This window comes from Grammomys surdaster, unplaced genomic scaffold (genome assembly GCF_004785775.1).
Source record: "Grammomys surdaster isolate TR1022 unplaced genomic scaffold, NIH_TR_1.0 62, whole genome shotgun sequence".
NCBI classification, from domain to species: domain Eukaryota; kingdom Metazoa; phylum Chordata; class Mammalia; order Rodentia; family Muridae; genus Grammomys; species Grammomys surdaster.
The window spans coordinates 11,759,905-11,782,546 of NW_021604564.1; the positions used below are offsets into that span (position 1 = coordinate 11,759,905).

At 41.5% G+C, this 22,642-nt stretch overlaps 1 protein-coding gene across 3 annotated transcripts in view; it reads right to left on the bottom strand.

Moving 5' to 3' along the window:
- Positions 1–15,628: 15,628 nt before the first annotated feature.
- Ect2 (epithelial cell transforming 2) overlaps positions 15,629–22,642 on the bottom strand; it is a 59,999-nt gene continuing 52,985 nt past the window's right edge. For all 3 annotated transcript variants that reach the window (XM_028760748.1, XM_028760814.1, XM_028760696.1), the window contains one exon: positions 15,629–16,897. In XM_028760748.1, the coding sequence (XP_028616581.1) occupies positions 16,808–16,897 (90 nt within the window). In that variant the 3' untranslated portion in view covers positions 15,629–16,807. The remainder of the gene's footprint in view (positions 16,898–22,642) is intronic.

Consider the following 22,642-nt stretch of genomic DNA (forward strand, 5'->3'; position numbering starts at 1 on the left):
AAGAAGAAGAAGAAGAAGAAGAAGAAGAAGAAGAAGAAGAAGAAGAAAATAGGTTTTAAAGCTTTAGTTCACTACCAAAACAACAGTATGAAAAGGCCATCCTTTGGCAGAGATATTTGCTGACATCAAAATGGCCTTTTGTGATGGAAGTTCTGCAGGCTCCAAATGGGTCCTTCCCACTGGTTCAGATTGAAGGGCCAAGAAGACTTTCCCAGCTGCTGCAGATGTGCACTAATGTGGGGATCTGCATCCTCAGATGACCCTGACTACCTTTCATGCTAATTGCAATGTCATTATGACCCAACCTCTTATAGGCTTTCTGGAGAATCAATCATGAGAAGCAATGCCCTACAAGGGAAGTCTATTCCACCATGATTTGGGAGAAACGGCCACTGCAATTCATGAATGTGCTACTCATCTCATGAATATTCATAAAATCTTCTTTAAGATCCACAATGCAGGACCATTGAACTGCTCACTTTGGGACAATTGAGAGCTTTATTTCCTTCACTGAGAAGAAAAAGTGTTATTGTCTCCTTACCTTGATCTTGGAAGGTAAGTTTCAAGAGAATGTTTAGAAATTTGACATTCTAAAATGAAAAGAAAACCCTGCCTCAGCCAGACAAATTGAAAAAGGCCCAGGCTTAGGAGTCAGTAGCAATACCTGAAACAAAAAAAAAAATGCCTGGTGTTGCCAGGCAACCAACATTCCAGGGCCTGGAATTATTAATTAAGACATTCCAGGGTCTGGATTTACCAATCAACCAAGACATCCTCAGGGTCTGGCAGACATCTCAGGGTCTGACAGACATCCCAGGGCTTTGAGTTCTCTCTTCTCCACAGAACTCCAGGAAACAGGAGTAAAGACAGAGATAAAGTTTTAAGACTCAAAGGAAGCAAGATACCAGACACATCCTGAAACACCCAAGCTGTGAGAGGCCAGAGCTCAAATGAAGTTCAGAGTGTTGGTTATCTCCTTGAACTGAACAGAACTGAGTAAGAGGAGAGTTTTCTTGTCGATAAACATAAATGGAAAGATGTGATTTGTGGCGAATGATCAGAAACCCATCAGTGAAGTCTCTCAAGGGAGCAGGAACGCAGCAGGTGTCAAATGGCTAATGACTGGGAAGTAGAGATTAGAAGAAAAATATTGCACCTAGTTCTAGCCAGTGGAGTGCCACTCACTCGTGTTGCTAAACTTTCCAAATGCCACACGTCACCAGGCTTATCAGAAATGAATTGTAATGACTCTTCTTTATCATAAGTAGTGGTTTGAATGAGAAACACCTCTACCCCCACTGGGGCTTTGAACACCTGGTCTCCTGTTGGTGGCGTTATTTCAGAAAGTTATGGAATTTTTTAGATTTGCTGGAGGAGGCTCTGGGGTGAAATTTGAGAGCTTATATGGTGATTTGATATGGGAATGACCTCCATAGACTGTCTGAATGCTTGGCCCACAGCATGTGGCAATATTTGGAGGTGTTGGAGTAGATGGTTGGAAGAAGTGTGCCACTGTGGGAACAGGCTTTGAGGTCTCAGATGCTCAAGCTAGACCTAGTGTGGCATTCACTTCTGCTGTCTGGGAATCAAGATATAAAACTCTCAGCTCCTTCTCCAGTCTGCCTAAATGCCACTATGCTTCCCACCATGAAGATTAATGGACTAGACCTGTGAAACTGTGAGCAAGCCCCAATTATGTGTTTTCCTTTATAAGTTGCAATGGTCACAATGTCTCTTTACAGCAATAAAACCCTAACTGAGAGACCCCACTTCTAGTCTGCTGTTTCCTTTTGTGCAGTTGACATGTGATCTCTCAGCCTTCTGCTCTGGCTGCCTGTGGTCATGCCTCCCTTACCACTGTGGACGTCTAGTCCTCTAGACCCTAGAACTGAAACAAACTCTTCCTTAACATGGCTTTTTAAAACAGCAGGATGTTGAGTCTGTGGTGCAATTATCACTAATAAATTGTATGCAGGCCCACAATGAAAAACAGCAGGAAGGAAGACGAAAAGAACAGTATGAATGTACAGTTTGAAGAGAAAAAGAGCACAAGAAAGCTTAATGCTACGTGTGTTGAAAGAGAGGATGCCATTGATAAGATAGGTGTCATTCAGTAGAGACCTTCAGCTCCTCATTGAAATGAAGGGTGCCCTCAGGACAAGACCCCACCCAGCTAAGCTTCCAATTTGTGAACAGAGAAAGCCTAGGGGTGTCCTGCTCCAGAAAATAACAGCATAAAGAACTGCTGCACATGTGATTCAAGAGGGCAAGCGTCACACTTGGTGATTCCTATGGCTTTGGTGTTGTGAAAAATGCAAGTTGTGGTTCCTTCCTCATCCATGGTGTTAGGCAGCTGCTGAGGCCAGGAAATGTGTGGCAAGGGCTCCCTGCAAGGAGGTGTAAAAGGCAGTAAAAGTGGTACTTGGGAGACCCCATCCTGGGGACCAACTTCTATGTAAGTTACTTTTATATTGCTGCGATAAAATGCCAAGTCCGAAAGCAACTTACAGAAGAAACAGTTGGCTTTGGTTTAAGGTTCCAGAGGGATAGCCTACAATGGTGAGGGATGCCTGGCTGTGGGAGGAGAAAGTTGAGATAGCACATCTCAACTATAGAAAGGAAGCAGAGAGAAAGAGGTGGCAATGAATCAAGCCCTCCTCTAGTGATGTTCTATCTCCAGCAAGACTGCACAAAGTGAAGGTTTCATAACCTCCCCAAACAGCACCACTGAAGTTTCAAGTGTCATGAATCTACGGGGAACATTTCTGATTTAAACCACCACAGGGTGGTAAGTCGTTTGATCTACCTCCTTCCAGCAACACCTCACATCTCCAAGAAAATTGGATGTGTATTGGCCAATGTGAACTACAGAATTAGTCCTGATAGCTGAGAACTGGCATTTGTGTAGATGCTGGTGCTTGGAATGAGATACAGGATGCATTTTTTAATGAGCAAACCCTCTAGTCACTGAGAGTACCACCCTCATCCCTGGCTTCATCTCACCACCCTACTCAAGGGGGAATCCTTGCTTTGTTGTTTTTGAATTTTCGTTTATGTGGGAGTGGGGTACATCAGCATATAAGTGGAGGTCAGAAGACAACTTACAGGAGTTAGCTGTCTCCTTCCACCCTGTGGATTCTGGGCACAGAATTCATATCGTCAGTCGTTACCCACTGAGCCATCTTGCCAGCAGCCCTCCCTCCACTCACTTTCCTTTACATTTTTTTACAGTATATATTTATGGAAAATACTACAAGAACTGTTCTGAAATACAGCGAGAAAACAAATGCCTATAGACCTAGCTTAAAATAACTTAAAATTACTCTTGAACATCATTTAGCTGTGTTCTCATGATTAGGAAGGTCCCAGGGCTTCGCATCGCTTAAGGACATCAAGATGAACATCCATTATCATTGTGCTGTAAGTGTGATTAAGCCCACAGAGGAGTCTAATGAATGCTGAATCCGATAAAAGCTCACTCTTTGCTGCTAGCCCGGGGTGAGGTGGAGGGTGAGGAACGTTCTGAAATCATCATGCTTCATTTCTACATATTTCTAAGTGGATGGTTATCTATGTCTGTCATTTGGTTGTAAAGAAACAACTATTCTTTCTACCCGAGTACCCAGTTTAAAATATTTAAGATTCTATGGTTCAGTTAATAATACCTAAAGCTGACAGTTGTAGAGCAGCAAAGTTAGTTCCCGTTTACAACGAGGACTGCAGCCATTGGAAACACAGGAGTCTGGGCTACTGGTGTCGCTCAGGTGGTAGAATGCTTTTGGCATGGACACAATTCAATCCCCAGAATAGCGTAAACTGGGTGTGGTGATACATAGCAATCACTCAGGAGGTTCAGAGACATCCTTAATATAAGGCTACATAGTGATTTTGAGGCTAGCCTAGGATGCCTTAGACCCTGTCTCAGAAAGAAAGAAGAAACAAGAAACAAACCAGAGTTACAAGTATTCATTATTTTTCTAAACAAATTAAAAGTCATGCTATTCTTTTAAAAATATAAAGTTATTAATCAATTTGGCAAAAATTGTGTCTATGAAAACAGAAATTGCCAAAGCGAAGCATATCAAATTGAAACTTTTTTTTTTGCAAATGAACTCAACCTGGCAGATTTATTTGGAAGTTTAAAAAGTAATCTGTCAGCCTATGATACTTCCCCAGGCCTTCCCCACACCTCCCTGACAGAATTACCACATCTCTTGGTGGCAAGACTCCAGCTTCCAGGAGGTCTAGGACTAATATCTTGTTGTATTTTTCCAACCCAACACAGTAACACTGGCCATGGCCCAATTCCATCTGAGCCCATGTGGCTACTGATGGCTCCTACTGTGGAGGGCTGAGGCTCTGCCTGAAGCTATCACGTGCCTGCCGATTTTTACACTTCTCATAGGCACACGACAACAGTAGACCATTCCAAGATGGCCAAGCTAACAGCTTGTTCTGTCTATTTCAATATGTACGTTCATTATACTGTGTAGGTATAGACGGGCATTTTCATACAGGTTTATATTGCACACTTTATCTCTCTTGCCTTCTTTTCTCACTTTTCCCTCGTCCCACTAGTCCCCCTTGTTCCCTTAAACAGTTTCACTTCTACTACACACACACACACACACACACACACACACACACACACACACACACGATTTTGCCTATCTATAGAAAATGTGTGGGAAGTGAGAGAAAGCATTTACCTGTCTCCCTAAGACAGGCTTAGCTTGTTTAATTCCCATGAATGTCCATTTCCCTACAAGCAACATAACTTCATTATCCTGTGGGTGGAAAACCCCACTGTGTGCTTGCCACGTTGTTTTTAATCCATTTGTTGGGCACTGGGATAGTTTCCATAACTTAGCTGCTGTGACTAGTTCTGCAATAAACGGGAATGTGCAAACGTGCCTGTGATTTGCTGACCTGGAGCCCCCTTCGTGGTTTCCATCCTCTTACCTAATGCTCCTCCACCACACAGTGCTTAACATCCTTACTGCTAGGGTTTGTGGGATGGCTCTGACAATAAGTGCTCTTGTCAGCAAGCCTGATGACAGGACCCAGGAGAAGGATTTTAAGCAGGAAAATGGCACAATCGGTTTCTTTAACAGAGACTCTGGCTATAGAAAGTGAACAGGGAAACCATGGGGGTGGACAGAGTACGTCACGGCACACATCTAAGCCATCGTTCAGATGCCATCGCTCTTGCTAAAGCCAGGATGGAGGACGTCCTTGGGACCTTCCGAGTCTTTGAGTTCCCAGCATTGCTGGGTCTTCACACAAGTGCAACCCAGGATCACAACAGACAGAAATCATGCTCCTGAACTGTGGCTTTGAAGGCTGAGAGAGCTCTGTCTCTCTCCTTTTCACATATCTGATAGTTTCCAGGGGGCTGAGCAGCAGAGGTTCGTAGCAGTGGCCAGCCCAATAAAGCAAGCTGTTAGCTTCTCCTCCTTCTGTATTGTCACTTGTTAGAATGTTGAGTGCTTTTCAGAGAGCCCCTCAAAGAGTCAGTGTCTGCTTCCTCACATACAGTTCTAGTGGAATCTTAACCATGTCCAGTCACATATCAAGTTGCCGTCTGGAGGCTAGCGATAAGAAAATGGGAAAATGTCCATAGCTGTGTCATGAGATCACATGTTTAAAAGAAACATTTTTTTAGCAATATTTGATGTACAATTTTTTTGAGAACATAAGAGCTTATAAATCCTTTGCAAACACTTTGTAAGAACATTGATGTAACCCCCACATGCAGCATCTGCATGCAGAGGAAGAATCTGCAGGGACAACAGTCTACAGGGTGGTGCAGACTGAGGCAGAAGTAGACATGTCCACAGTCTGTGGCAGTCGGGCCAGAGCATGCCAGTGACTAATAGGCTGCCAGTGTGTGCCTGTGGAGTGCATGAGACATGCCTGGCTGTCATGGGAGGCCACTACTGATAATATGTGAATAATAAGATACTGTCTTAGGATTTTACTGCTGTGAACAGACACTATGACCAAGGCAACTCTTACAAGGACAACATTTAATTGGGGCAGGCTTACAGGTTCAGAGGTTCAGTCCATTATCATCAAGGTAAGAACGGGGCAGCATCTAGGCAGGCATGGTGCAGGCAGAGCTGAGAGTTCTACATCTTCATCTGAAGGCTGCTAGTGGAAGACTGCCTTCCAGGCAGCTAGGGTGAAGGTCTTACTTAAGCCCATGCCTACACCAACAAGGCCACACCTCCTAATAGTACCACTCCCTGGGCCAAGCCTATATAAACCATCACATTCTACTCCCTGGCCCCCATAGGCTTGTTCGAACACATGAGTCTATGGGGCCCATATCTAGCCATAGCATAATAAAAAGTACATTTAATCCAACTTCCAAAGTCTCAACAATGTTAAAGTCCAAAGTTCAGAGTCTCTTCTGAGACTCATCCAATCATTTAACTGTAATCCCCAACTCAAGACAGGAAACCACCTCAGTAAACTCCAAACTCTGCATCTCCATGGCTGATGTCAATGCAGTCTTCAGAACACAGATCTTCAACTCATTTTTCATCTTTGTTGACTACAACAAACTTCTTTCTCTTGGGCTGGTTTGACTCCCTGTTAGCCACTTTCCCCAGCAGATAGCCTATGGCTCTGGCATCTCGAAAATCTTAGAATCTCCAAGGCAAGTTCAATGTTACGGCTTCTTGTTTCAATGTCTGGGATCCACACATGATCTTCTGGACTCCTCCAAAGGGCTAGTGTCACTTCTCCAGCTCTGCCCTCTGTAGTACTCCAAGCTCAGATTGGTCAACCCCATTGCTGCTGCTGTTTTTGGTGATATCCCATGGTACTGGCATCTCAAAACCAGTAACACCTGAGTGACTCTTACACATTACCAAGTACAGCTGCAGCACGAGGTACAACCTTGGCTATCTCTAGAACACAGCTTCTTTGTGCTCTCAGAAAACACTTTACAGAAGATCTCACCTCAGTGATGTTGGTTTCTTCTTAATCACCACTGATTTCTTAGCTACAGCTAACCAGCATCAACGGTCCCAGTAATTCCTTCTGTTTTTCATTCTAAAGCCAGAGCCACATGGCCAAAGCTGCCAAGTTCTGCTGCTTGCAGGTGCTTGATCTATTATATTACCACTAGCTTTCTGTTTTCCAACTCCTTCACTGTCTAGGCTCGGCTGTCCTGGATCTTGCTCTGTAGATTGACCTTGAACTCAGATATCTACATACCTGTCTCCTGGGATTAAATGTATACCTGGATTTAAGCTTTTCTTTATCTAGAACTTGCTCTGTTCTAGTCTGGCCTTGAACTCAAGAGATATGCTTGACTTTGCCTCCTGGGGTTAAAGGCTTGTACTGCCACCCCTGGACCTAAATTTAGCTGGGTAGGATTTGCCCCAAGGTCACTACTCCCTTAATTCAATTTAATATCCTTGAACACAGGATTCAGCTCCATTTCACCTCCTGGTGCCCCTTTAATATCTGAACCATATACTTTTCTATTTTTCCTTTCTAAGCTTCCTACCCTTGTTTAAAACGCTCTTCATGAGACTTAACCAGAGAACAAAGTCTATGATGGGTGTCTCTGAGACTTCCTTTGTCAATGCAATTAATCTGAGTCTCTTCACCTTAGTCTCAGGCAGACTCTTCAGACAAGGGCAACAAGTTGTCACATTCTTCACCAAAATACCACAAAAACAGTCTCTAGGCCACATACAGAAATTCTCAACTGAAACCTCTTGGTCAAGGTCTGCACAATTCAAATCACTCTCAGTAACAAAGTCTTCCATATTTCTACTAGGATGGCCCATTTAAAGTGTTCCACTGCTTTCCAAATCCAAAGTCCCAAAATCCACATTCTAAAAAAAAAAAAAGCATGGTCAGGCCTACCACAGCAATACCCCATTCCTGGTACAAACTTCTATCTTAGTTAGGGTTTTACTGCTGTGAACAGATACTATAACCAAGGCAACTCTTATAAGGACAACATTTAATTGGGGCTGGCTTACAAGTTCGGGGGTTCAGTCCATTATCATCAAGGTGAGAACAGGGCAGCACCTAGGCAGGCAGAGGTGAGAGTTCTATGTATTCATCTAAAGGCTGCCAGTGGAAGACTGACTTCCAGGCAAAAGGGTGAGGATCTTAAGCCCACACCCACAGTGACACACCTACTCCAACAAGGCCACACCTCCTAATAGTGCCACTATTAGGGTCAAGAATATATTATGCATCACAATTATTCCCATGGCATTTTCCAGCTCTTGAGTGTTTGTAACAAGCAAGCTAAAATAACACAATGGCAAGAAACAAGTCCATATATGCAACAAAGTATACCTTAGGACTATTCTGTTTTGAGTATCTCTAATTGGAACTAAACGCTTAGGACAAGATCTGCTACATATTTAGGAGTATCTGTGTGCACGAAATGAGACATACTGGGAATGTGACCGAACATGCAAACGAACATGAAAATAATGTATCATGTACACTTTACTCACAGAGCTTGAAGGTAATTTTATACAGCGTTTTCAGTTTACCAAGAGGTCGGGGGGAGGCTCACAAGACGGCTCATTAGTAAAAGGAACTCGTTGCCAAGCCTGACAACCCCAGGTGGGTATCTGAGACCAACATTGTGGAAGAGAACACACACCTGAAAAATATTCCCTGCCCTCTGTATGGCATCCAGGTGCCATCAATAAACAAATAAATAAATACGTATGTCTTTAAAAGGACAGGTTAGGTGTAGAGTTCTATACTTTGGTGCTATGCTGGAAACTTGGATAGTCTCAATGTGGGGCATTTAGGATTTTGAATTCTGTTTTCTTTTTATTGAAAATGAATTCTATTCTCACATAACATATCCCGACTATGGTTTCCGCTTTCTCCTTCCCATTCCTACCTACCTCTCTCCCATTTGGATCCACTTCTGTCCTGACTCTTATTAGAAAAAAGCAAGCTTCTAAGAGGTATTAAAATATAATAAAATAAAATATAAAACAAGACAAACCAACAGAAGAAAAAGAACACAAGAGAAGGCACAAAAATTTGAGACTCATCGATTCACACTTCAGGAACCCCATAAAAGCAGTAAACTGGAAGCTATAATATAAATGAACGAGAGCCTACTGCAGACCCATGGCGGCCCTGTGCATACTTCTATACCACCTTTGCTCCTGTTAGAGGGCCTTGTTCTTCTAGTGTCCTCGATCCCCTCTGGCTCTTACATTCTGACTCCTCTTCAGAGAGGTACCCTGAGCTCTGAGGGGAAGGATTTGATGGAGACCTCCCATTTAGGGCTGAACATTCCAATATCTCTGCAAAATGTCTGGCTGTATCTGTATTCAACTGAGAATTGCTTATGTAAATTGTGGCACCCTGTCAGTAGCACATCATATCTTCATTTCTTAAAGTTGTATTACATCATTTTTGTAGTCTTACTTCCCATTACACTGAGTAACTTTTCATATATTCACCTGCCAGAGTGAGTTGTCTGGTAATGGCTTGTCCATTGATCTTGACAAGTATACTACAATGTTTTTATGGATGAAAATCATTAAGCTGCTATCACACATGTGACATGTCCCCAAAGCTCAGGATTCTATTAGGTGGTAAAGGACCTTTGTAAAAGTGACTGCACTTGAGATTCCAGGAATGCCCAGGTGGGAATGTCCTGATTTAATCACTCCTGTTCTAGGAGGGAAGAAGACAATGAGACCTCTGTAGACTGCAGTTAGAGTCACAGGCCAAGAAACAGCCAGAGCTCTGAGGTGGGAGACTAGGAATGGGCTCTCTCCTAGAAGACTGCCTTACTGACCTGCCCCACTGACCTGCAGTCAGACTGCCACTGCATTTCTCATTTCCAGACAAAGGGAATTTGTGAGGGTTGGGGGAGCTGTTTTGTTCAGTTAGAGAAAAGGCCTAGATATACAGACCATTCTGGCTACACACACACACACACACACACACACACACACACACATTATCAGCTTGTAATTAAGGCACTACATTTTAATGTCACCAACAGGAAACAAATACACGTGAGCACACGTCTGCAGTCCCAGCACTTGGGAGGCAGAGGTGGGAGGATTGGAAACCTGAGGCTAGGCTGGAATATATAAGACTTGTCTCAAAAACAAACAACAAAAATTAACAAACAAGCAGAAACTGCTAGAGAATTGGCCAGTGAGAAGTTATACGAATTACATACAAAAGTATACAAAAGTTTATATTGGTGGGTATGGAGGTAACATATATGCTACAACTTATATTCCAAACTACCATGTTGTACACCATAATTTTAAAATCTTTTACCAGTTTAAAAACAAATGAGAAAAGGGAGAGTAAAAGTGTACATGGAGAAAACTTGAAAAGGTTCAACACACACTTGTACAGATAAAAAAATCTAGCACAAAAGAAACAAAACCCAAATAAGAGAGGAAAATGAAGATGGCTCAGTGGTTGACAGACCTAGCTGCTCTTGCAGAGGATCCAGGTTCAATTCCCAGCACCTACACTGCCAGCACCCACACGGTAGCTCGCTCACACCCATCTGTTGCAGGGGATCTGATGCCCTCTTTTGGCCTCTGTGTACACCAGATAATTGTATACATACAGGCAAAACACCAAATACATTAAAAAATTAAAGAAAAACAAAGTATACTAAAAGGAACTCAACATTATGCCAGTGATGGCTGAGGGGTGGGCAGTGCTTGTTAGAAATACAGATGCTGCTAGCAGTAGTATAGCATGCTTGGATCCTACTTAGCATTTAGAAAGCACAGCAGCAGGATCAGGAGTTCAAGGCCAGACTTGACCAAGAAATACATTCAAGGCCATCCTGGGATACATACATGAGACCCTGTCTCAACAAAACAAACCACCAAAAGGAAATGTGGATGTTCATGATTCCACAGTGAAAACTCAGCAGGATCTCAGCAGGAAGGACTGCATCCTCTAGAGAAGTACCTGAATCGTCCAGGAGTTTGTGTATGTCTACCACATGTTCAGTGTGTGCTGAGAAGTCTCTGGAAGAAATGAGAATTGTTGGAAACAAGGTAAAAAAAAAAAGTGGTCCTTGAATATAGCGGCAAGACACTTAGTGACTTGTCCCACTGCAGTGCAAAGTGGGTGTGGACACCATCAATGCAGAGACTCCGAAGCAAAGGTGTGGTCTTGTTTCCCCTGCTGCTGTTATACAGTGAAATGTGAGGACACAGATGGAGGAAGGGTTGCTAAGCTGAAAGTTCTCTACCTGTCCAGACAGGAAGACTCCACGTTCACCTTACATCAAGAGATCCCTTTAGGAGATAGATTTCCTGCCAACGACTGTGCTCTGGAGAGAAAGCAGGACTACCTTTCACTAATGGCTTCAGAATGTCCGTTAACCTCATGTGTCAACCTGACTGGATTAAGGGATATCCATATAGCTCGTTAAATATTATTTTGGGTGTGTATCCATATTATTTCTATAAGAATTGAGTAAAGATTTACCCTCATCAATGTGAGTGGATAAAACCCAACCCATTGAAAGCCTAACTAGAGGAAAAATAGCCAGTGAATGTCCCACATTTACTCTGGAGCCTCCATGTTCTTTTTCCCTGGCAGCAGGGATTTTATTCTCACACCTCTGGACTGGATCCAGTAATTAATCACTGGCTCCCCTGGTGCTCAGAGCTTCAGACATGGACTGAATTATAACAGCCTCCAAAATCAAGTGAGTCAATTCTTATAAGGCTATTTTTATGTATCTAAACTCTATGTACTATTGGCTCTGCTTCTGAAGAACTCCCCTCTAAGGTTTTAGGACCACCAATGTTTCCCAAGAAACAGAACTGTGAGGATAAGGTTCCTCAACCGGAGCTGCGATTCCTGAAGCCGGCTTTCTAATCTGATTAGATTAAGACATCAGTGACTTGCTTTCTAGTAGCTTTGCTAGTCTGTTTTGTCACGCCCTCCATGTCAGACTTTGATATGCCCTAGCACTTAGAGAAGTAGGGAGCTAAGAAACTCCGCATAGAAGCCTGTTGTGAACACTTACAAAGCTAGAGTGGCGTGGTCAGTTGTGCCTAATGTCACTGAATAAACTGACAAGAGAAATGACCACACTGAAGGGCTCTAGTTCACAACTTGTGCATGGCATAAATGACCTAAAAGAATCTAGGTGTGTTCTGGAGGAAAAGCTCATCAACTAAAAGACAGGTCCTTACCTTGTGAGTGGCAGGATTAACATACCGGTTAAATTCCCAAGCTGTAAGTGTCACAGCTAAAGGGAAAAGTCAGCAGCCTGTACCCAAAGAATGTTTGAGTATCCTCGGCCTTTTTCTCAGACTTATAACTAGATTCAAGTGCCAATTGAGCCTGAAATATAAGACGCAGAGTACGCCTAGCATACAGGAAGCTTTGTAGTCCATCCCAGCACCACATAAACCAGGTGTCTTGGCACAAACATGACATCTCAGTGCTTGGGAAGTAGAGGCAGGTCAGCCTAAGCTGAGCAGGGTCAGCTTGGACTGGAGATTAATTCAAAACACAGTATTTTTACAGGAACAGTGCCAAGTAGCCTGCTGGGATTTTTTTAAAAGTAGTATTTCCATTTGTCTGTCAGCTCCCTGATTCAGGCACTCAGACTCAGGGCTTGATTATGTCGTTGTATTTCTGGAAAATTCTTATACAGTCAGCAGTCACATACAGGGCTCTACAAAATAAAGCCTTCTAAGATCTCTGAAAAGTCTAAATACGTACTTATCCACCTCACCAGAAGCTGGGAATAAATATGGGACCATCAAGAAAGCTGACAGACAGTCTCCTGCCTAAGTTCTATGAGTTTTAAGATCCATCTGTGATTCTGACTCTGACCGAAATATAGCTTAAAGATAAAACCAAATGAAAGGGTGTTAAAGCTCCAGTTCATAAGCAGAGACAGACCAGTCCAGCTGCTCAGATACAAACTGATAGCAGCCCTATTGACAGCACAAAGGGTTCCTGAGAGACTCTTCTAAAGATGTTCCATTTCATCCGATCATGACAGCACGGTACATACCGTGGGATCCACAATCACCAGGTCACTGTGCTCTCTTCCTAGCTGCCGTCTGGGCAAGAACCCACGAGACGTCATCTCACACTCGTGATCCACTGAAGCAGCCTCTGTACTGCATCTTCTTCTGTATTAAGCATTCTTTCTCCCCAGCTTCAGCTACACAACAGTCACGCTTCTGCTCCTTCCATTTCTTCCTTGACCTCAACTTACTTGGAATTTCCCTACACATCCAGGAGGCAAGGACTAGCATCTATGCAGAGGAGCAACTACAGATGTCCGTAAGTTAGTTGAAATTCCTTGGAGCTTGTGGTGGGCTCAATTTAGATCTGATACAACCACATGTAATACCTGCTTTTAAAAACAAAACTGTTGTCTTGAATCTTGTGATTGCTTCAAAACAGTATTCTAGGAATCACTCCATACATAGGTAAAAATTAACTTCAAGTACTCTATGGTGTAGGTGAACTTTTCATACCTGATCCAACATCAATGGACTTGACTTTTCGGGATTGGTCTACTCCCAACAATGTGGGAAGAGTACATGTTAATGGATGGTATGATTTTTAGTACTTCTAAATTCCCTAGATAAGGATTACAGACATTTTATTTTGATACTATGAATAAATGGAGCATTTTCCCAGTTTTTCACCAGAAGTTGTAAATATTAAGTATCAACAATGGCATCTTTATTTAATGGATTCTGTTCGATTTTTGAATTTTCATCTTATGTTAGTCGGTTTATACTTTTAAGGATCAGTTTCACAATACTTTAAACATTTATCATTTAAACATTTACATATATATATATATATATATATATATATATATATATATATATATCTCCACAGAACCATCCATGGACCTGAAGATATAACTCATTTTAAGTTATCATGTGCTCTTAACTGCTGAGCCTTCACTCCAACCCCTCACTACAGATTTTATTAAATATAATCATGCTGGTCTATTATCCATTACGAGCTCTTTACTATCAGTGTGTGTGTGTGTGTGTGTGTGTGTGTGTGTTACATGCACTTACAAACACAGAGGCCACAGAAGACCAGCAGGTGCCTTCCTCTTTTATTCTCTATAGATACCATTGCCTTGAGATGGGACTGTGAGCCAGAAGCTTACCTTTGGGCTGGGTTGGGCTAGCATTGTGGTCTCACGATCCACCATCTGCCTCCCAGTGCTGAGGTTACAAGCACACAGAGCCATGCCAGGATTTAACATGGATTCTGAGGATCTGAGCTGAGGGAGGTCCTCACACAAACGTGTAGAGCATGTACTTGTTACCCACTAGGGCATGCATCCCTTTGGCCCTGAGCATCTGCATCTAGGTACGTATGTATTTTTGTATTGATCCATTACTTTCTACTTGGTCATCTAGCCACCTTTCACGCTTCACCTATTTTAATTGCAAGCTTACTTTCAAGTCAGCCTTTTTCTGTTGCTTGAAACTGTGAGATATGCTTAAAGCTGTTTCGGCTGGCAAGATCATATCTTAAATTTTAGGATTTGTGAGATATCTGTACATAATCATCCACTTTCTCAAGGTATCACCTCCAGAACATTCCATAGCCCCAAGGTACCAATTCCTATTCCTCAACAGAATGAAACAGAATGAATTCCCTAACATGAATAGACTTTTAGTTTTCAATTTCTCATACTAATGATTTCCACCATGTCATTTTCTTCTTGGTTACATACTAGCATAATTCTTTGTTATAGTTCATAAAGAAATGCACAGTGTCCGGGCTAGCAACACAGATAGCTCAGTGGTGGTTTGTCTCTGTAACAAGAGAAAGTGGGTCTAATCTCCAGCAAATATAGTTGCTCTGTTTGTGCTGCCAAGTGGTCCTCAGAACAGAACTATGGAAGAATATTATTAATCAACCTTTTGAAACTTGGTGATTAATTATTATCTCTAACCTTCATGGTCAATATAAATGATATCAATAAATATCTTGATATTAAACCACCCTTGCATTCTTGAAAGAACACTATCTGACGGTCTAAAAACCTTAAGGCAATTGTAAAGGTTTTAATAACAAATAAGACATGTGTTACTTTCTAAGTAGAAGGAAAAGGTGCTGATAATTCTGCATGATACAGACTCTTAATGCTTTTACTACATAAGCAGTCTGCCTTTATCTGATAATGGGAACGTTCCAATGCCCTACAGCAGACAGTTAATGATAAAACCCAGACATTTCCTTATTTGATATTTTCAAACATTACACCCAATAGTTTTCCAAGTTCTAAACTTCTGTTATTTCTTCCCCTGAAAAACTCAGTCTTTGGTGGCAGGACAATACTTCCATCTCCAATAAAACAAGAATGGCTATGTGTTTTCTCCTGGAGGAAAAGTGTATACATAAACATAAATGCAAATTTTAAATGTAATCCAGGATTTACACCCTTCTGTAAAGTTGAGCTTAACCACCCCCATACTACACACAGCCCAGTATACAAATACTCAAAACCATTAGTTAAACAGATGAATAAGATACATACAAAACAGTCCAGAGACTAAAGAAGCATTCACATGTCTATGAAAATTTCTCTGAAGAAATTAGAACAGGACACATAAAAGACACTCGCATTTTAAAGCTATTTATTTACAAAGTTCTTGCTAATATAACTGCTTTTAAAATATAGCAAAATGAGGTCATTTACTATCCTGTGAAGTGGCACATACATGGTACAGAAAAAAATCCAGTCAGTTAAGCTATTAACGCAGATTATTGAAAATTATGTAACAAGGGGACTTGTAATACTACCTTGAACATGTAGGAAATAAAACACACTTGGCCATAGGAACCCAGTTATTCTGTATTCCTGACTATAAGAAATACTACACTAGAAGATAGTGGCAGACTCCCAAAACTTTTGACAATAAATTTCCAATCTTATATTTAATGATATGACCAGAACAAAAAGTTGACCACACAATATATCTATGCATTTCACAGGCGATTAGCAAAACTGAAGACAACTTCAGAACAACTGTACAGAGAACAGAAGCAATTCTTAACACAGTTTTTTCATGGTCTTATCCTTTGAAATAAGTTCAATTCAGTAGCCAAAACTAAATCAAGATTTGCTAGTGTCTAGAACAAGAAAATAAAAATAAAAAGTCTCTGAAACAATTATAAAGTACATACTAATATCTTATCTTCGTAACATATACAATGTTTTGTAACCTCTCTACTTATCTCAATTTGCAAAAAAAAATTCCAAATGATCTTAATATATGGTTAATAATGTTGTATCTTCTAAAATTCATGTGTTAGGTCTCTTATTTTAAAAGAAAATAAACTGCAAAAGAACAGTTACGTACATCAAACAAGCCAACTGAACAAGCCTCTAGAATGTAATCAGAGGTTTTTATTCAGCAAGTATCGAATTGCTGTTTAATCTCTGTACAAACTGAGATACACAAATATGTACTTCCAAAAATTCATTCAAGATACTATACAAACACACAGTAGTGTTTTGCACCCACCAGGAGTTTACTGCATCAGGGTTACAAAGCTACTGATTATCAGAATAACTTAAGTCACTGCTCTTCAGATGTGAGATTCAAACAGAGATAAATTACATCAAAGTCAGTATTTTTTTTTACATAGACTATCTTGAAAAATGTATTTCAAGAAAATAAAACAGTGTTGGTTAGTGTTACTTATCTTCTCTACAACTTTTACCAAGTGCTAATTCAAAGTACCATGTAAGTCAGCATCTTATTGAAGTATAAGGTCCCACGGGATTTAAGTTTCATATCAAGTGAGTTGTAGATCGACTTAATGTATGACTTCTCCGTTCAAAGAAAGAAGGGAGGCTGACAAGGGAGGGAGATGGAATACCCTATAAAAGATGAGACAAATATAATTTACATTTTTTTCTCAAAACTTATAGCAGAGTTCAGAGCCATGCCTACCATTCTTACCATCTACTAATTAACATGACAATCAAGACACTAGCAGTTCCAGTCTCTTTAAATATAAAAGGAAAAGAAGTCAGAATAAAACACAATTAAAACTAGTTTATCATTCTCAAACAAAAGCTAGATGACTGACTGATTCAGCAGATGTTAATTAACTTCACCAGAAGACTCCAGCTTAGTAACAGCACTAGTGTCTTTTCTTCTGTGAGGCACTGATGGTTCAGTGTTAAGTCTGTGAGAGTCAGTAGGTTCTTTAGTTAAAAACTTGAGTCCTCCCTTCCGCCCCTGCCTGGTCCTTTGGGCTGGGGCAGACAGAGAGTCGGTCTGCTCCTGTCCTGTGGAGATACTGAATCCTGAGTCATCCTAGAGGAGCCACTGCACTCAGAGCAGCCAGTAAGAACTCCATCTCACTCCCTAAGCCCCAGAGATACATCTGGGAGCCAGGGACATTCAGGACACAGCAGCTACCCAAACCCCGCCCCTCCGGAATTCCACTTCCCTTCCGCCCCTGCCTGGTCCTTTGGGCTGGGGTAGACACAGAGTCAGTCAGCTCCTGTCCTGTGGAGAAACTGAATTCTGAGTCATCCCAGAAGAGCCACTGCACTCAGAGCAGCCAGTAAGAACTTCATCTCACTCCCTAAGCCCCAGAGATACATCTGGGAGCCAGGAACATTAAGGGCACAGCAACTACCCAAACCCCGCCCCTCCAGAATTCCACTTCCCTTCCACCCCTGCCTGGTCCTTTGGGCTGGGGTAGACACAGAGTCAGTCAGCTCCTATCCTGTGGAGATACTGAATCCTGAGTCATCCTAGAAGAGCCACTGCACTCAGAGCAGAAGGATTTCCAGATACAAGAGGCGGCCTGAGTCCCAGGAGTTCTTCCACCCAGGAGATTAGGAACATAACACCACAGAGACATCTGGACTCTGAGGAGCTCTGCAACAAGCAAGATAACTGGAAATACAGACTCCAGTCTTACACAGTGAGGGCAGGTAACACTAGAGTTAACCAGATGGTGAAAGGCAAGTGCAAGAACATAAGCAACAGAAACCAAAGTTTCTTGGCATCATCTGTACCCAGTTCTCCCAATATAGCAAGCTCTGGACACCCCATCGCACCTGAAAAGCAAGATTCAGAATTAAAATCACTTCTCATGATGATGATAGAGGATTATAAGAAGGAATTAAGTAACTCCCTTGAAGAAATACAGGAGAGTACAAGTAAACAGGCAGAAGCCCTTAAAGAGGAATCACGGAAATCCCTTAAAGAAATGCAAGAAAACACAAAGAAGGAATTAAACAAAAACATTCAGGATCTGAAAATGGAAATAGAAACAATAAAGAAAGCTCAAAGGGAGACAAACATGGAGATAGAAAACCTAAGAAAGAGATCAGGAGTCATAGACGAAAGCATCACCAACCAAATACAAGAGATAGAAGAGAGAATCTCAAATGCAGAAGATACGGTGGAAAATATTGACACAGTTGTCAAAGAAAATGCAAAATGCAAAAAACTCCTAACTCAAAACATCCAGGAAATCCAGGACACAATGAGAAGACCAAACCTAAGGATAATAGGTATAGATGACAATGAAGAGTCCCAACTTAAAGGGCCAGTAATATCTTCAACAAAATTATTGAGGAAAACTTCCCTAACCTAAAGAACAAGATGCCCATAAACATACAAGAAGCCTACAGAACACCAAATAGACTAGACCAGAAAAGAAATACCTCCCGTCACATAATAATCAAAATATCAGATGCAAAAAACAAAGAAAAATTACTAAAAGCAGTAAGGGAAAAGGTAAGCCGGGCGGTGGTGGCCCACGCCTTTAATCCCAGCACTTCGGAGGCAGAGGCAGGTGGATTTCTGAGTTCAAGGCCAGCCTGGTCTACAGAGTGAGTTTCAGGACAGCCAGGACTACACAGAGAAACCTTGTCTCGAAAAAACAAAAAACAAAAAACAAAAAAAAGAAAGAAAAAAAAAAAAAGAAAAAGGTCAAGTAACATAAAAAAGGCAGACCAATAAGAATTACACCAGACTTCTCACCAAAGACTATAAAATCCAGAAGAGCCTGGACTGACATCATACAGACCTTAAGAGAATACAATTGCCAGCCCAGATTACTATACCCAGCAAAACTCTCAATCACTGTAGATGGTGAAACCAAGATATTCCATGACAAAACCAAATTTGCACATTATCTTCTCACAAACCCAGCACTTCAAAGGATAATTGATGGAAAATGCCAACACAAGGAGGGAAACTACAACCTAGAAAAAGCAAGGAAGTAATCTTCCAACAACCCCAAAAGAAGATAACTATACAAACATAACTTTATCTCTAATAGCAAAAATAACAGGAAGCCACAATCATTTTTCCTTAATATCTCTTAACATCAATGGTCTCAATTCCTCAATAAAAAGACGCAGACTATCAGACTGGATACACAAACAAGACCCAGAACTTTGCTGCATACAGGAAACACACCTCAGTGACAAAGACAGACACTATATCTCAGAATAAAAGAGTGGAAAACAATTTTCAAGTCAATGGTCCCAAGAAACAAGCTGGAGTAGCCATTCTAATAGCAAATAAAATCGACTTTCATCCAAAATTAATCAAGAAAGATAAGGAAGGACACTTCATACACAAAGGAAAAATCTACCAAGGTGAACTCTCAATTCTGAACATCTATGCTCCAAATGCAAGGGCACTTACATACATAAAAGAAACTTTACTAAAGCTCAAAACACACATTACACCTCAAACAATAATAGTGGGGGATTTCAACAGCCCACTCTCAGCAATGGACAGATCATGGAAACAGAAACTAAACCGAGACACTTTGACATTAACAGAAGTTATGAACCAAATGGACTTAACAGACATCTATAGAACATTTCATCCTAAAACAAAAGAATATACCTTTTTCTCAGCACCTCATGGTACCTTCTACAAAATAGGCCATATAATTGGTCACAAAACAGGCCTCTACAGATACAAAAAGATTGAAATAATCCCTTGCATCTTATCAGATCACCACGGACTAAGACTGGTCTTTAATAATGACAAAACCAATGGAAAACCCAAGTGCACATGGAAACTGAACAACTCTCTATTCAATGATGACTTGGTCAAGGAAGAAATAAAGAAAGAAATTAAAGACTTTTTAGAATTCAATGAAAATGAGGACACATCATACCAAAACTTGTGGGACTCCATGAAGGTAGTGCTAAAAGGAAAACTCATAGCTCTAAGTGCCTACAAAAAGAAACTGGAAAGAGCACACACAAACAACTTGACTCCACAATTAAAAGCTCTAGCACAAAAAGAAGCAAATACACCCAGGAGGAGTAGAAGGCAGGAAATAATCAAACTCAGGGCTGAAATCAACCAAACAGAAACAGAAAGAACAATACAAAATATCAATAAAACCAGGAGCTGGTTCTTTGAGAAAATCAAGATAGATAAACCGTTAGCCAGATTAACCAGAGGGCACAGAGACAGATTCCAAATTAATAAAATCAGAACTGAAAAGGGAGACATAACAACAGAAACTGAAGAAATTCAAAAAATCATCAGATCCTACTACAAAGGCCTATACTCAACAAAACTGGAAAACCTGGATGAAATGGACAATTTCCTAGACAGATACCAGGTACCGAAGTTAAACCAGGAGCAGATAAACCATCTAAATAGTCCCATAAACCCTCAGGAAATAGCAGCAGTCATTAAAAGTCTCCCCACTAAAAAAAGCCCAGGATCAGATGAAAACTCGAGTGGCCAAGAAGCACCTAAAGAAATGTTCAGTATCCTTAGTCGTCAGGGAAATGCAAATCAAAACAACCCTGAGATTCCATCTCACACCAGTCAGAATGGCTAAGATTAAAAACTCAGGTGATAGTAGATGCTGGCGAGGGTGTGGAGAAAGAAGAACACTCCTCCATTGCTGGAGGGACTGCAAGATGGTGCAACCACTTTGGAAATCAGTCTGGCGGTTCCTCAGAAAATTGGACATAGGATCCAGCTATACCACTCCTAGGCATATACCCAGAAGATGCTCGAACATATAACAAGGACATATGCTCAACTATGTTCATAGCAGCCTTATTTATAATAGCCAGGAGCTGGAAAGAACCCAGATGTCCTTCAACTGAGGAATGGATTCAAAAAATGTGGTATATTTACACAGTGGAGTATTACTCAGCTATTAAAAACAATGAATTCGAAAGGTTCCTAGGTAAATGGATGGAACTATAAATTATCATCCTGAGTGAGGTAAGCCAATCACAAAAGAACACACATGGTATTCACTCACTGATTATTGGATATTAGCCCAGAACCTTGAAATGCCCAAGATGCAACTAACAGGCCACATGAAGCTCATAAAGAAGGAAGACCAAGTGGGAGTGGTTCAGTCCTTCTTAGAAGGAGCAACAAAATACTCAAGGGAGCAAATATGGAGACAAAGTGAGGGACAGAAACTGAAGGAGGGGCCGTCTGAAGACCATTCCACCTGAGTATCCATCCCATGTGCAGTCACCAAAGGTAGATGCTGATGTGGAAGTCAGGAAGTGCATGCTGATAAGAGCCTGATATGGATGTCTCCTCAGAGGTCTGCAAGAGTCTGACATATTCAGAGGCAGATGCTCACAACTAGCCATTGAACTGACCATGGTGTTCTCAATGGAGGAGTTAGAGTGAAGACTGAAGGAGCTGAAAGGGTTTGCGGCACCATGAGGAGAGCAACAATACCAACCAACCAGAGCTCCCAGGGTCTAAACCACCAGCCTGGGAGCACTTAGAGAGGGATCCAGGGCTTCAGCTGAATACGTAAGAGTGGAGGGCCCTGCTAGGCATAGGTGGAAGAAGAGAACCTTGACCACATGAAGGCTGGATGCCCCAGGGGGTGGGAATTTTGAGGGTGGGGAGGTGGGAGTGGGGGGGGGTAGATAGAGGTTACATCCACAGAGAAGAAGGAGGAGGGGTGAGGGGATAGGGGGTTCCTGGGTGGGTGGGGGATGGGGTAAGGGAACAATATATGAAATGTAAATAAAACATCCAATAAAAAAATTAAAAAAAAAAAAAAAAAACTTGGGTCCTCAGGCTTGGGGGCTTAGCACCTTAGACTGCACAGATGCTTTAAGGCAAGTGTGTGCGGTGTGCTATGTGCTACCTCACATGGGTCCTGGGTACCAAACTTGGGTATTCTGAAAGAGCGGGAAATGTCTTAACTGCTGAGCCCTCTTCTCCAGGCCCCTCTTCTGGATTATTAAACCCAAATTAGGAAGGATAAAAGATGACATCATGGGGCCTGGAGACATGGCTCAGCGGTTAAGAGCACTGACTGCTCTTCCAGAGGTTCTGAGTTCTATTCCCAGCAACCATATGGTGGCTCACAGCCACCTGTAATGGGATCTGATGCCCTCTTCTGGTGTGTCAGAAGAGAGCAATGGTGCACACATATACATAAAATAAAGAAATAAATCTTAAAAAAAAAAAAAAAGACATCATGGAAATAATCTAAGACTAAGTCATATACTCCCAAAGAGTGTTGTACTAGATGCAAAGTCCCTATATGTGTATGTGTGCATTTTCATGGGTGTATATTTAACTCCACGTGAAAACTGAATAGAAATGCAGCACACTTTTTTTTTTTTCAT